Consider the following 15383-nt stretch of genomic DNA (forward strand, 5'->3'; position numbering starts at 1 on the left):
CTCAATGCTAATATTCCCAGGACAGCCAATTAATGGCCAGAAACCTGCCTCACTGTTTTTTAAAAATTTTATATCTCAGTGTGGGAGAATACTTCTGGATGGCTTTAATAAGCTTTTATGAACTGGGTTGGCCACTTATCACATGAATGGTGTAATGGGGTTGTAAAACACAGTGAAAATGGTCTTAAAGTAGTAGGGTTCCTGATGAAGGGCTTATACCTGAAACGTCGAATCTCCTGCACCTCAGATATTGCCTGATTTGCTGTGCTTTCCAGCATCACATTCGACTCGGAGTAGGAAGGAATCAAGGATTTGACACTTGCTGGCGATACTAGTCTTAAGCACCTAACTGCCTCTGCTCCTGGTGGGGTTTAAAAATCAAGCCCATACATATTAATGGAATGTGACTTTTTTTTTGTCAATCACAATGTTCTTCTTTTTAAAAGCAGACTCCAATGGAAATATTTTGAAAGCTAGCATTTCTTCACATTTGAGCAGCAAATGTTAAAAGGTTGACCAAATGGCACAGGTATATCCTGATAAATGAAAGTTCAGCACAATGAAAGTTCAGCCAATAGAATCAAAGTTCTGGGCAAAAATATCAAATCCAGTTCTAGGCCTTTGTCTGATGGTGGTCAAGTAAACACTTTAAATACAGCACGGTGGCACAGTGGTTAGCACTGCTGCCCCACAGCACCACAGACCTGGGCTCAATTCCCACCTCAGGCAACTGTGTGTGGAGTTTGCACATTCTCCCAGTGTCTGCATGGGTTTCCTCCAGGTGCTCTGGTTTCCTCCCACAGTCCAAAAATGTGCAGGTTAGGTGAATTGGCCATGCTAAATTGCCCGTAGTGTTAGGTGAAGGGGTAAATGTAGGGGAATGGGTCTGGATGGGTTATGCTTCGGCGGGTCGGTGTGGACTTGCTGGGCTGAAGGGCCTGTTTCCATACTAAGTAATTAAAAAAAAATCTAAAGGCAATTCTGTAGATTATGAAATTTACATTATTGATCTAAAAAAAATAAATTAAAAACAAAGTCAGAGTCATAGACATTGTCGATAGACTTCAGCTTGACAAGGTGCTGCACGGTAGACTGGTTAGTTAGATTAGATCAAATGGGATCGGGGCAGTTACCCAATTGAATACAACATTGGCTTGAAGGTAGGAGATAGGGGATGGTGGTAGACAGTTGCTTTTTTGACTGGACCAGTGTGCCACAAGGATTGGTGCTGGGTTCACTGCTGTTCATCATTTATATCAATTATTTTGATGTGAATATAGGTGACATAGTTACAAAGTTTGCAGATTACACCAAAATAGGTGGTGTAGTGGTCAATGGAAAAAAATCTCAAGAGTACACCAGGACCTTGATCAGATGTGCTAATGGGGCTAGGAATGGCAGATGGAGTTTAATTTAGATAAATGTGAGGTGTTGCATTTTGGTAAGGCAAAGTAGGGCAATGTCATCCCATTTCCACCCCCACCCGAAGCAAAAATGGTCAGTGACAGTATAGTTTTACCTCCTTCATCTTTACTCCAGGTCCTAGAGGGAGAGAAACAATCACCCATGTACACAGAGACAGGAGTTCAGTCTTCTCTGGAATAGCAGTTTCTTAATGAATTATATAGTCATTTTACAGGGATGAGCATCCAGTTAAGGCAACATACATAATAATTGGGTGACCGTTACAATCAGCAAGTGTCAATAGGAGAGATTAAGCCATCTGCTGTTACACAATGGATAACTGGCTTTATATAATGAATACCTTTCACCTTGTTAAGCTGATCTTACATATATACATACTGAATGCTTCCCATATTGTTAAATGGCTCTACATAATGAATGTTTTTCCACCTTGTTAACCCATTACCCTTACCTCTAGCACCCCATTGTTAACTGCAAGTGCTTGTCTGATCTGAGTCATGCTCAGCTGAACTTCCAGTTTCACAAAACTCAGAACTTAACTTTTCCCTGCCTGCTTATACCCTATACACATTCTCAGCAGGACTTAAACACTTAATGGTAGGATCCTGGGGATTGTTGCCGAACAGAAACTTAGGGATGCAGGTGCATAGTTCCTTCAAAGTGGACTCATGTGGTAAAGGCAGTGTTTGGCGTGCTTGCCATCATTGCTCAGCAGGATAGAGTATAGGAGTTGGGATATCATGTTGCAGTGTACAGGACATTGGTGAGGTCATTTTTAGAATACTGTGTGCAATTCTGGCCATCCTTCTATTGGAAGGATGTTGTTAAATCTAAGGCACAGAAAACATTTACAAGGATGTCGCTGAGACTGGAGAGTTTATGTTGTTGGGAAAGGCTGAAGAGCTGGGCTGTTTTTTCCCCCTGGAGTGGAGGCTCTGGGGTGACCTTGTACAAGTTTATAAAATCATGATGGGCATGGATAGGGACTCTAAAACTAGAGGGCATAGGTTTTAGGTGAGAGGGGAAAAGATTTAAAAAGGACCAGAGAAGTAACTTTTTCAGAGGGTGATGCGTGTATGGAATGAGGAACTGGTGGGGTAGGTAGAATTACATAATTTGAAGATATCTGGAATGGTTTATAAATAGGAAGGGTTTAAAGGGATACGGGGCAAATGCGACTGGGTTAGATTGGGATATCTCATTGGCACAGATGAATGGGCTGAAGGGTCTGTTTCTGTACTGTATGACTCTATAACCTTTATTTTAGACAGGAATCATTTTATTTAGAGAGAAACATAAAAGTACTTATCTATAAACACTCTTGAGACAGTTAGTACATGAAAACGTTAATGGATACATTAAGTCAAAATACAAGTGCATTGATATATTTCACAATCTTCATTTACTTTGTTTATGAATTCAAAGCAGGAGTTGGCCATTTGAACCTTTAATCTGCCCACCACTCAATAAGATCCCACTGATCAAGTTATGGCCTCAATGCCACCTGTAGTCACATGTAGACCAGACAAGGTAAGGACGGCAGATTTCCTTCCCTGAAGGATATATGAAAAATGATGGTAAGTTTTTTTTTAAATCTCCTGAAACTACAGAAACACAGCAGCTCTGACAGCACCCATGGAGACAGAGTTAATGTTTCAGATCTAACAATTCTTTTTATTAAGTGCATTTAAATTCTACTAACTGTTGAGGTGGAATTTGAATCCTTGTCCCCCAAGGCATTAAATCGGGGCCATTGGAATACTTGTTTAGTGATACTACCACTGTATCAGTGTCTCCTTGAGAAAGAATCAGGAAAAAGAATGACAGAAAAAGGATGGATTCATGTATTACAGAAAAAGAAACAGGAAAAGCCTATTAATTCATCTTGTCCAAGTCACAGTAAATTCAAAAAGACAAGAGAGAGTTTTTCTTACATCATTAACATACCAATTGTGCCATAAAACTTAAGAATTCTATGGATCCTTTCCTTGAATGAAAGATACTAAAGCTGAAACCAGTCTGTGTGTTATGGAATGCAGTAGAAAGAAGTGCAGACAAAAATCATGTGACACTGCTGAACTTTCAAATTCTGATTAAAATTAGAAATATTCAAAAGGCCAGATCAGGGACATGCCAACTAACTGCAAATAAGAGTTAAGAAGATAATAAACTCAATTTCAATACCATAAGTTGACACCAGTAGCAGCTCAAAGTGGTAAAATAAAAATCCACAACAAATAAAACCTAAAAACGAAGTATACTTTTTAAAACCTGCAGACTAAAGAACAACTTGAGGAACTGAAACAGAGATCCAGTGCAAGACTACCTTATGGGTTGGAGAGGCTTATAAACTTTACTTGCTTGCATGGCTACAATGGCACCAAGTTCTGGATGACAGGTTTTCAGCCAACTTATCCAGAAGCAAAGCAACATTGATAACCTGCAATTAAAAAGCATTTTGTACACTAAAATGAACAAAGGCTTTTCACAGCAGTATGTAGCTCAGTACCAAATTAGATAGAGATATTTGGATAGGTGATGAAAAACACAACCAAAGGAGCATATTTCAAGGAAAGTCATGAGGAATGAAAATATTCAAGTCCTTCATTCTTGAACTCCCTAACTTATAGCATTGTCAAGAAGGTAAAACACATGAACTACAACAGTTTAGGAAGACCACCACCACCTTCCCATAACAATCATGGACAATAAGTTCTGGCCTTGTCAGCAATGCTCATGTCCAGAAAATCAATTTGAAAATTCTTCAATTTCTGTAAACCATTCAAAATAATATTGCTCTGTTAATACATTTTTTTGCCAGACAAGAATGTTAGATATGAAAATGTGGTGCTGGAAAAGCGCAGCAGGTCAGGCAGCATCCAAGGAGCAGGAGAATCGACGTTTCGGGCAGGAGTCCTTCTTCAGGAAAAAAAAGTGTTAGATATGATGTTTTTACCTCTATTATACAAATAACTTAGAGATAATGATTGATTGATATTTCCAGAACAAAAATTACAAATGAAATTCGGCTTTTGTGACTATTGCTGGTTTTCCAATTTTGTGTGTGCAAAATCTCCAAACATTATTGAAAAAAAAATCTTTAAGAAACATCCTGTCTGAGGTACTTGGAAATGTTTAAAACGACCTAATTCCTGACATTGAAGGTGCTAAAATGTTGGGTGGGTCAGCCTTCAAATTTCACTTGAAGTAGCCATTTCTCATATGAGCTGAGACAAACACTGTAACAGGTTATTCAATGATGAAGGGTAAAATTTGGTTAAGCTTAATACTATTGGTCACCCAAAACTCATGCACATTTTCTGGTAGGACTCATTAAACAACAAATAGGAAGGTACTGACTGTTTCTTCCTCTTCACAATTGTTGTGTTTGACTCCCACCTTGATCATTGTATTAAATGTTTTTTTTTGTCAAATAATTTAGATAAGGTGTTTTCTGAATGCATTCTTTGAGGAAATTTAAGCAGAAGTTAGAATACTTATCAGGGAATTCTCGAAAGTGGTTAACATGCTGTGATGTTTCAAAATCTACAGATTGCACCTGAATATTCAACATTTTTCTAGTGTTGATCATTGCCTCTATATCCTTGTAATAAACAATTTTATCTGCTTTTGAATACAAAAAAAGTTGAGGCCACCTTGATGCGTCCACCTTCAATGCATCATAGAATGGCAGGGAGACAAATTGTGTTACTGGATAAAGCATAACCTGAAGTAATACCATCAAAACAAAAACAGGAATTGCAATGCACTTTACAATAACATTGGTTGAAGAATCCAAGACAGTGTTAAGTGCTCGGATACTACCCTGGAGATTTCTGTTTCCAGGTGCACTATCAAAAATGATTCCAACTACTCGTAACTTAGTGAAATAAGTTTCAGTTTTGTTACATTGGAGTTCAACTATGTGGCGGTACAGCATGCATCCAGCATTACTGAAAACATGGAACAATATTGGATGCCCTTCTATGCCAATGTCAAACAGGAGATCTAACAGTTTTCTTGCTGTGCGTTGGAGATTTTTGCTGAAGATTCCACTGAAAAATATCTGCTGCCATGGAGCAATATATCTGAGAACTATACAACCCTGCAACAAAAAAAAAGTAAAATTTTAATATGATATGAAAAACATTTTTAATTTCATGATGATCATCTTCTTTAGGTGAAGAAGAGAATGGTGAATGCTGTGATAACTGAAATTTAAGTGGAAGTTAAATTTGCATAACATGAGTGGGGTTTGGGAGGTTTAATTTGCTAAGCAACCAGCTATCCTTTTTTTGGTCCTTCACAACTAGGAAATTAGTTGTTTCATTATGGCTAGCCAAACAAAATCATTTATTACTGTGAGAATAATTCTGTTCAAGTGTACCAATAATTAACAATACATTCTTGGAAGAAATGCTGGTTGGTTTGATTAACAATCTTATTGGCCAATCTTTGGTGGAGAATGGAACTGAGACAACCCTCCAATTTAATAAGGCAGCAGATAAGATTGACACCCTGTACAGAAGACCATAGCAAGAAGCAAGACCAGAGTAGAAAGCCAAGATGCAGACGTTCAGTTTTTTTGCACCAAGAGATTGTTTCAAAGGAAAGGTAATGCTAAAAATCAGCATGCCAACCACGACAGGGATAAGATATGTGGTTCACTGCACTTTTCAAGGAGATACCTATAATTGACTAGAAGAAAATGTTTGGCTTCATTGACAGCCTATAAATTTACTTGCTGCCTCAAAAAAAAAGCAGCTTAATTAAACTGCATCATGATATGCCTCACTGAAATGTTTCTCTGTCTGCTTACAAAAAGATTAGAGAAATCCTAGTGAAAGCCCACATGAAAAACATGCAAAAAATCCTTCATGAATGACCAGTACAATATCTTTGGAATTTTATACATATCATCCAAAAGGTATGATACTCAATAAAGACAGCTCCTAAGGAAATTAGAACGACAGATCTTTTCTATTAAGGAGGCCATTCAACCCCTCATGTTTGTATTGGCTCCCAAAAGAGATGATATCCCGCTAATCCCATTCTCCAGCCCTTTCTCCGTAGCCCCCGTAATTAATCACTCTCACATATCCATCTGACTTCCTTTTGAAGCCTCCTATGGAATCTGCCTCCACCATTCTCTCAGGCAGCATATTCCAAATCCAGACAACTTTCAAGACTTGGGGGGCACATTTTTAAGGTGAGGAGGGAGATTTAAAAAAAGACATGAGGGGCAAATTTTCTACACAGAGGATGGAATGAACTTCCTGAGAAAGTGGAGGATGTCGGTACAATTACAACATTTAAAAGACAGTTGGATAAGTGTAACAGTAGAAAAGATTTGGAGGGATATGGGCCAGGAGCAGGGAGGTGGGACTAGTTTAGTTTGGGATTATGTTCAGCACAGACTGATTGGACCAAAGTGTCCATTTCTGTGCTGTATAATTCTGTTACTCGGACAGCCATAACGTTTCTCCTCATCTTACTGCTTAAATCTGTTGTTAAGGATCTTGAAATTGTGACCCCCAACACTGATATACCAGCACGTGGAAACAGAATATTCTTGTTTTCCCTGTTAAAATTATCATAATTAGATCTCCTGCTCCAGGGATAATAAACCCAACTTCTGTAATATTTTCTTATAATTAAAATCCCTCAAGCCTCGTATTATTCTAGTGAATCTTCTTTGCATTCTCTCCTTAAACAAGGCACCCACAACTGAACACAATACTCCAAATGTGATCTGACCAATCATTTGTAGAGGTGTAGCAAAAATTTCTCATTTTTATACTCTATGCCCCTATTTAAAAACTCAAGGATCTTATAAACCTTCTTAACAAGCATTTTAACTTGCTTGGCCACCTTCAGAGAACTATGTACGTGAACTCTGATGTCCCTCTGCTCCCTTACTCCTCTCAAAGCTGTACCATTGAGGCAGCATTATCTCTCTGTTTTTCTTCTATTAAAATATATTGCCTCACAGTTCTCTGCATTGAAATTCATCTACCAGGTGTCTGCTCATTTGGCCAATTTGTCAATATCTCTCTAAGGTTGGTCAGCATCATCCTCACAGTTCACTATTCTACCTAGTATCATGTGGAAATTTAGAGATTTTGCCTTCTCCAAATCTTTTATATAAATCAGAAAAAACAAACATTGATCTCTGGGGAACACCATTTTCAACTTGTCTATAGATCTGAGAAGGGTCTATTTATCTCCACCCTATCTTTTAGTCACTGTCTAATCCGTGCTGCCAAGGACCCAGTAATCCAAAACATTTGCAGTTTGATAAACACCCTGCCATGTGACACCATATCAAACGCTGTCTGAAAGTTCAAATATACAACATCCACAGTGCCACCCTCATCCAGTGCCTGTTACTTTGTCAAAGAACTCAATTAAATTTGTTAGACATGACTTGATCTTGACTGTCTCATTTTATCTTCCTGCCTCAGGCAACTGATTGTGTGGAGTTTGCACATTCTCCCAGTGTCTGCATGGGTTTCCTCCGGCTGCACCGGTTTCCTTCCACAGTCCAAAAAAAAATTTGCAGGTTAGGTGAATTGGCCATGTTAAATTGCCCATAGTGTTAGGTGAAGGGGTAAGTGTAGGGGAATGGGTCTGGGTGAATTGCTCTTCGCAGGGTCGGCGTGGACTTGTTGGACTGAAGGGCCTGTTTCCATACTGTAAGTAATCTAAACATCTTATTGTCTTATTTTATTTTTCTTCAAGTGTACACTTATCGTATCCAGTATTATGGTGTCCATCAGTTTTCCTACTATTGATGTCAAGCTGACAAGTCTGTAGATTCCTGGGTTATCCTTTGCGCACCCCCCTTTTTTTTTAAAAAAGGGTGTCACAGTTGCAATCCTCCAGTCTCCAGGAACTAATTCGGTATTCAAAAACCCTGGAGAATTTCTGTCAATAGCTCCACAATTTGTTTCCTTACCTCTTTCAGCAGTGTAAGATGCATCCCATCTGGACCTAACAACTTGTATACCTGGGGTGCTGCTAGACCTTTTACGACCTCTTCTTTATCTATCACTACACTGCTCAGTTGATGAGCACCCACATTTTGAACTGGCCATTATCACCATCTTCTCATTTAGTTTAAAAAAAAAGACAATTATATGCAATTTCGATTATAAAGGTGTCCTTTATAGGTGTCAATTATAGTACTCTTTAGTAACCACTGTATAATTAGACATTGGACAAAATAAACAATTTACAAGATAAATGATAGTCACTTTTATCAGTGATCTGGCTATCACTTGCCCTGAAGAACTATGCAAGGCAGACCATATTTGGTAACAGAAATACATTAAATAAAACTGTTGTTTTGTACACAAATTTCTTTTCATAATTCTCAACCACAAATTATCGGCATTTTTTGTTAACCAGTCATCCAAAATAAAACTAATGATTAGAACTTCCAGCAATACTTTTCTAATAATAGAAAACAAATGTGTATGGTGGCTCAATGGTTAGCACAGCTGTGTCACAATGCCAGTGTCCTGAGTTTGATTCTAGCCTTGGGTAACACTTACAAGAATAGAATTTGTTTCTAATAATTGTGAACCAGATGCAGAAAACCAGTTACATAGATACTGGTGTTAGTTTCTACCAACAGGCATATCCCAAATGTAAATTCAATTGTTATCTTTTCACTTTCAAAATGTCAAAAGTGGAACAAAAAGCAAAATGCTGCAGATTTTGGAAACAAAGAAAATCAGAAAATATTGGAAGTATTTTCTAGTCAGGGAGAACTGTGAAGAAACAAACATCCAGATCCCTGTGAGGAGTCTACCTTTGATATAAATTGTTCAGGAAGAACTGTTTTTAACAAAGAACTATTAAAAGGAAAGTTATTGCTTACAACTTTGTACTTCCAATTTTGTATTCAGGTTACAGATTCACTCAATTGTGCCAGACCAAAACGATCAACAAATTGAAAATGTTGCCATAAGTTCAATTCTCCATAGATCCTGCTAGTGTTTTCATGCCAACTCTTGAGTTTATCATAAAGCAAAATCTGCCCCTCTTACCTTTGGAGACTAAAAATTTGAAAAGCTTCAAAAATATATAGGCATGTACACAAACTGAAAAGTGCTATTGTAAATAGCTTTGTGATAATTACAGTTAAATGGAGATTGATTTTTGGATGACTAAAGTTTTAAGTCAATGCATTAAAAGAAGCCATTTTCTTTAATACCAACCTGATGTTTGTAGATATAGCTGTATTTTGATAAGTGCTTGTCTTGACAGCCAGCCCAACCCAACAGAATTACCACAGGGTCTTCCTTAAAGCCTAAATTGTACAAAATGTTACATTATACAATATATCATTGTACCGGACATTGGTGTTTGCACAAAATTAGAAGTACAACTTCTATGCGGATTCCTTTGACTTTAAAGTAGGTCCATTGCAAACAATTAAAATCAACAAAATATTAAAGGACAATACAGTATGTGGTTTAAATTCTACTCTTATTTTTATTATTCAAATTTCACATCACTAAGTGGAAGCTGGAATAAATGCAAGAATCTGAAATAATACGTGATCAGGCTTAATTTAATTCATAACATAGAACAGTGTATCGTTTAGCATTGAATTAATACGATGGGGTAGAAGACTAATGACAGTTTGTATAAGAATTGAATTGAGAGTCAGGACAGTAGTTCTGCAACATAACTCAGCCAAATTGTCTTTTCAGTAATGGTCCATTTAAAGATAGCTGGTGGGAACTGGAGGAATAAGTCAAGTTTTAATGTGTTATATAAAGATACAATACCTTTAAAATTTGCAGAGTATGGTTGGTCCATCAAAAAACAGTTTACCAAAATTAAGATTAATTAAATAAGTCAAATCAAGTGGAGTCAAGTTACAGATTTGACATGTTGCCAAACATTCAAAGAAGGTAATCAGTCACAAACAATGAGAAAGAAAAATGTCAAGTACTGCAGCACTGGAAATCTGAATTAAAAACAAAAAAAAATGGTTGGAACACTCCGTAGGTCAGCAGGAGAGATGCTTCAGGATTTTGACCTAGCAACAATGGGCAACTGCACAGGCAGTTATACATGAAAATCCAGAAGTTGTCGTGAATGATTCTACCCTTCTCAAAAGGATGCAATGCTCTGCAGACTACAACCAGGTAGAATTACCAAACAAAGAATGTTCCCTTTCAAGCCATCGACCTCACCGTAAAAACCCTTGAAAAGGTTGTTGGTGAAAGAAGTGTAACCAGATTTCTGATAACAGATTAAGGTAACTATTATAGCACAAAACTTCACTAGTCCTGAAATACTAATTTTCTATTTGTGGAATTTCAAATTTGCACTGTTACAACTTCTACACACTTTTAATATTTTTGAAAATTTAAGACTTCAGTTTCCCCTTAATCCCAAATGATTAATCCAATCACTTACTTCACTCTTTAGAAAATTAATTAATCACAATGGACTATCAGTGCATTTTATGTTCCAGCTGCAGTCTGTGAATACTTCAAAGTGATAAGCAGTTTACCCTGTTTGATGACATCAATGTGTCTGGACATTGGAGATTCCTGTGGATTGGCACCAGATTAAACTAATGTAAAATCATAACCATGGAAAACAACAAATCCATGTGAGTAGTTTTCTTTGAGGTCAATAGTGAGTATCACTGGTAAGCAGCAGGAGCCTTCCATGCTCACGCTTAATCTGATGTCATGTCATGGGATCCAGAACCTATGTTCAGCATTCCCAGGGGAACTCCCTCACAACTGTATTGCCACCCCTATTTGGTCTGTCCTGCTGGTCGGACAGGACATATCGGGGGATGGCAATGGTGGTGTCTGAGACATTGTCCGTAAGGTCTGATTCTGGGAGTATGGCGAGGTCAAGATATTGCTTGACTTGTGTGTGAGACAACTCTCCCAAATTTGGCATTAACACCCAGCAGTTCGTAAGGAGCACTTTGCAGGTCGTTTCCGGTGCCTAGGCTGATGCTTTGTGGTCTCTGGTTTCGTTTCTTTGTTGAGACTTTGGAGCTATTGATATAACTCAGCAGTTTGCGAGTCACTTCAGTGGGCAGACGGCACTGCTATGGGTCTGGAGCCACATGTAGGCCAGACCAGGTGAGGATGGCACATTTCCTTCTCTGAAGGACATCAGTGAACCAGCAGTATTTTCAGAATCATCATTACATTCTCAATGTCAGATATTTATTGAATTCAAATTCCGCCATTTGTCAGCTGAGTCTTTGAATCAAACATCTAGAGAGAGAGTGCCTCTAGTCCAACACCTCCCCAGGAAGGAGAAATCACATGACAAGAGGGATGATGGTGCAAAACAAAAGAAAATAAACAAAATTGGATATTGATGAACTTATAATGACTGAAGCAGAAACATTACCAACAATTGTTGGCTGAAAAAAAATTAAATGGAAGCCATGATTGGAAATTGTTGAATTCAATGTTGAATACAAAAGGCTGCAAAATGTCTACCCTATAAACAAGATGTTTTTCCTCAAGCTAGTATTGAGCTTCACTGAGTGGGCTGTGGGGGAAAAAAAAAGTTTCAGATTATATCTACCGTTGCCTTGTGTCACGTGCACCGTTCCAATGATTCCTCTATTCTTTCCTTTTCTCCTTCGCCCTTCTTTCTCTGTACAAAACCTATTAAATCTCTCATTTTTAAACACTGGGTTGAAGCACTTACACTACAAAGTGTTAACCAAGTTTCTCCCTCCAAAGTTGATGCCTGAGCTGCTGAATATTTTCAGAATTATTTCTATTTTATATCGAAAACAAGAAAACCTGACTGATTCCTCTTTCATTATCCCAGAGACATTGAAGTTGTTGAATTGTGTGTCAATTTGGCCTAGTTGTTAGCATCCCCTCACTTCTGAATCAAAAGTTTTAGTTCAAGCTCTAATTTAGGATTTGACCATTTCAAGCTGACAAAATAGTACTGAAAAAAGGGCTGATTTGTCAGTTGTGCTTTTGAGATGAGACATTCAGCCACAGTTTCTGTTCCCATTTTCCTTTTTGTACATGACATCAACTCATTTACACAAAGTAAAAACAATCAAAAGAGCTGGAAAAACAACTACTTCAAAATAATCAATGAAATCTGAAATTTTCTTGGTCCAATAAAGCTCTAAAAGAATTAAAAATTCTTTGTTCCTTCCAGTTAAGGGAAATCTGACAGGGATAGTGACAAAACTCACTGAGAAAAGAAAGAGTGAGCTCTTTGCATTTTTTTGTTGGAGGCGAGAGAGAAGAAACATATGTGAGGCTTTTACAAAGACAATTGTTAGTACAGTGATGCTGGAGTTCTTTTTGCTTTCCAGAATGATCCTAAAGTAATCAGTGACTTTGGTAGAGAAGATAAAATCTGATATGAAAACTGTTGAACATTAAAGTTAAAAGATACACCTGTGGGAAAGTGATAGTGTCCCTCCCTCTGAGACAGAAGGTCCAGATTCAAGTTCTACTTGCCTTAAGATGTGCCTTAGCATGTCTGAACAGATCGGTTAAAATAAACATTCAAATATGTGCTCCAGAATTTTCCATTCGACTACAGTAACGGGTGTGTCCAGGCACAGCCCTGCACTGTAAAAGATCAATAAGCTAACACTAATATAAAACCCTGCATATTTGGGTCTATTTCTTTGAAAGCTATTGCACTTTGAAAAATTTCATCACCACATTTCATGTAATACTTAATAAATGTAATTTACAAAAGTATAACACAATGCTTGATAATGAACTCAGGTGAACAAGGAAACTCCAAAGTTATACATTATAATTTCTACAAATGATTTTAAGTTATAGATTAACAGACAACCTCAATGTCACGTGGAAATAAATAGTCTTACTGGGCAAAACTCAATATGACGACTTGCAACAGAGCAAAGTTTGGAGTGCACACGCAAAACAAAAGTCAGGCATCAACTTCCCAACTTCAGATTAGTCAGAGGTACACAGCACGGAAAAAGACACTTTGGTTCAACTCATCCGTACCAACCAGATATCCTAAATTAATCTAGTCCCATTTGCCAGCATTTAGCCCATATCACTCTAAATCCTTCCTATTCATATACCCATCCAGATGCCATTTAAATATTGTAATTGTACAGCCTCCACCATTTCCTCTGGCAGCTTATTCCATACACACCACCCTCTATATGAAAAAGTTGGCCTTTAGGTCCCTTTTAAATCTTTCCCCTCTCATCCTAAACCAATGCCCTTCAGTTTTGGACTACCCCACCCCAGGGAAAAGAACCGGTCTATTTATCTTATGCATGCCCCTCATGATTTTATGAAGGTCACCGCTCAGCCTCTGATGCTCCAGGGAAAATAGCCTGAGTCTATTCAGCCTCTCCCTATAGCTCAAACTCTCCAACCCTTACACCATCCTTGTAAGTCTTTTCTGAACACTTTCAAGTTTCACAACGTTCTTCCTATAGCAGGGGACGAGAATTGCACACAGTTGGTCCTTATTTCAAGGGAGCTGAAAGACGAGAATAGGAAAGTCTTCCTGTAGCTGTACAAGGTGCTGCTAAGACAAGATCTGGAGTCCAGAGAGCAGTTTTGGTCTCCTTATTTAAGGAGAGATATCCTTTAACTGGATGCAGTTCAAAGAAGGTTCACTAGTATAATCCCTGGTATGGAAAGATTGTCTTATGGATAAAAACTAAACAAATTGGGACTCTATTCATTCGATTTTAGAAGAATGAGAAGTGACGTTATTGAAACAAACAAGATTCTTAAGGGGCTTGTCGGGGTAAATACTAGAGGATGTTTTCACTGATGGGTAGAATCAAGGACTAGAGAGCATAGTCTCCGAATGAAAGGGCGTCAACTTAAAAGTAAGATGAGGAAGAATTTCTTCTTTCAAAATGTTGAGACTATTTGGAGCTCCTTGCCACAGACAGCTGTACGGGGAAGAACCCTTGTGTATATTTACCGCTGACAGTGATTAATTCTTGATCAAAAGGGGCATCGAGGGTTACAGGGAAACGGCAGGACAGTGGACGTGAGAAATGTCGGTTCAACCACAGCCTCGTGATTAGCTGAACAGGTTCGAGGAGCTGACTTATTCCTATTTCCATTTCTGATGGTCATATAAGTGCAAAGATTCCCGAACATAACGATCACTAAATCAGAACCACGAACAAACTTCACCTGAATCACTGGCATCAGGGAACACAATAGTATATTCCAGGTCCTTGTCTCCCATCTTCTAATTCACCCTCTTCCACTTAAATCGAAGATCACCCTTCACCGGAGACAACCTGAATCATTCAATCCGGATACGCCTTACTTCAGACCCGTTCACTTCCTTAGTAACAAGCCAAACCGGAAGTTCATGTGAGGCCCGCCCTTTTCACAGGTATGCTGCTCCTATTGGTGTATTCAGCTCCACCCCTTCAAATCCTACCTAATAGTTGGCTAACGGAAACGTCAATTACTGGCATTCCGTTTACTATTCACGGTAGGTTTGGTCTGTATGAAATCGAATTGATGTTTTTAATGTGGTGATATAATTAGTTTAATACAACAAGTTTCTGGTTGTTGAAATAATTAAGTTGGCTAAACGTGTCAAACATAGAAATAGTTGTAGCAGAACTGAGGACTTTCAGCCCATCATGTCCTTTCTAGCCCAGAAAGAGTTAGTCAGCTTTATACCATCTTCCTGGTCTTGGTTCATGCTCTTGTCTTCCATTCTCAGGCAGTGCAGTACAAATTTTCATCTTGTCAATGTTGCTTCTTTTGCCATTCACCTTAAATGAGTGCTCTTTTTCTCCATCTTCTGCCATCTAATCTTCTTTTGCCCTTGTATTTTCCAAGTGGAACAGTCTCAGTCTGTTTACATAATTGAAGTTCTTAATTCTGGAACTACTTTCACACATCTTTTCTGCATCTTCCGTAATGCCTTTAAATTATTTCTGAATTGTGGTG

General features: G+C 38.1%; 1 protein-coding gene across 1 annotated transcript; it reads right to left on the minus strand.

Annotated features, from left to right (window-relative positions):
* Positions 1-488: 488 nt before the first annotated feature.
* tmem53 (transmembrane protein 53) lies at positions 489-14752 on the minus strand. Its single transcript, XM_060830474.1, has 3 exons — positions 14607-14752; positions 9651-9742; positions 489-5530 (listed from the first exon to the last, which is right to left on the minus strand). The coding sequence occupies exons 1-3, from the start codon at positions 14659-14661 to the stop codon at positions 4838-4840; spliced, it is 840 nt and encodes a 279-aa protein (XP_060686457.1). The 5' UTR covers positions 14662-14752; the 3' UTR covers positions 489-4837.
* Between the last annotated feature and the right edge of the window lie 631 nt (positions 14753-15383).

Source organism: Hemiscyllium ocellatum, chromosome 9 (genome assembly GCF_020745735.1).
Source record: "Hemiscyllium ocellatum isolate sHemOce1 chromosome 9, sHemOce1.pat.X.cur, whole genome shotgun sequence".
NCBI classification, from domain to species: domain Eukaryota; kingdom Metazoa; phylum Chordata; class Chondrichthyes; order Orectolobiformes; family Hemiscylliidae; genus Hemiscyllium; species Hemiscyllium ocellatum.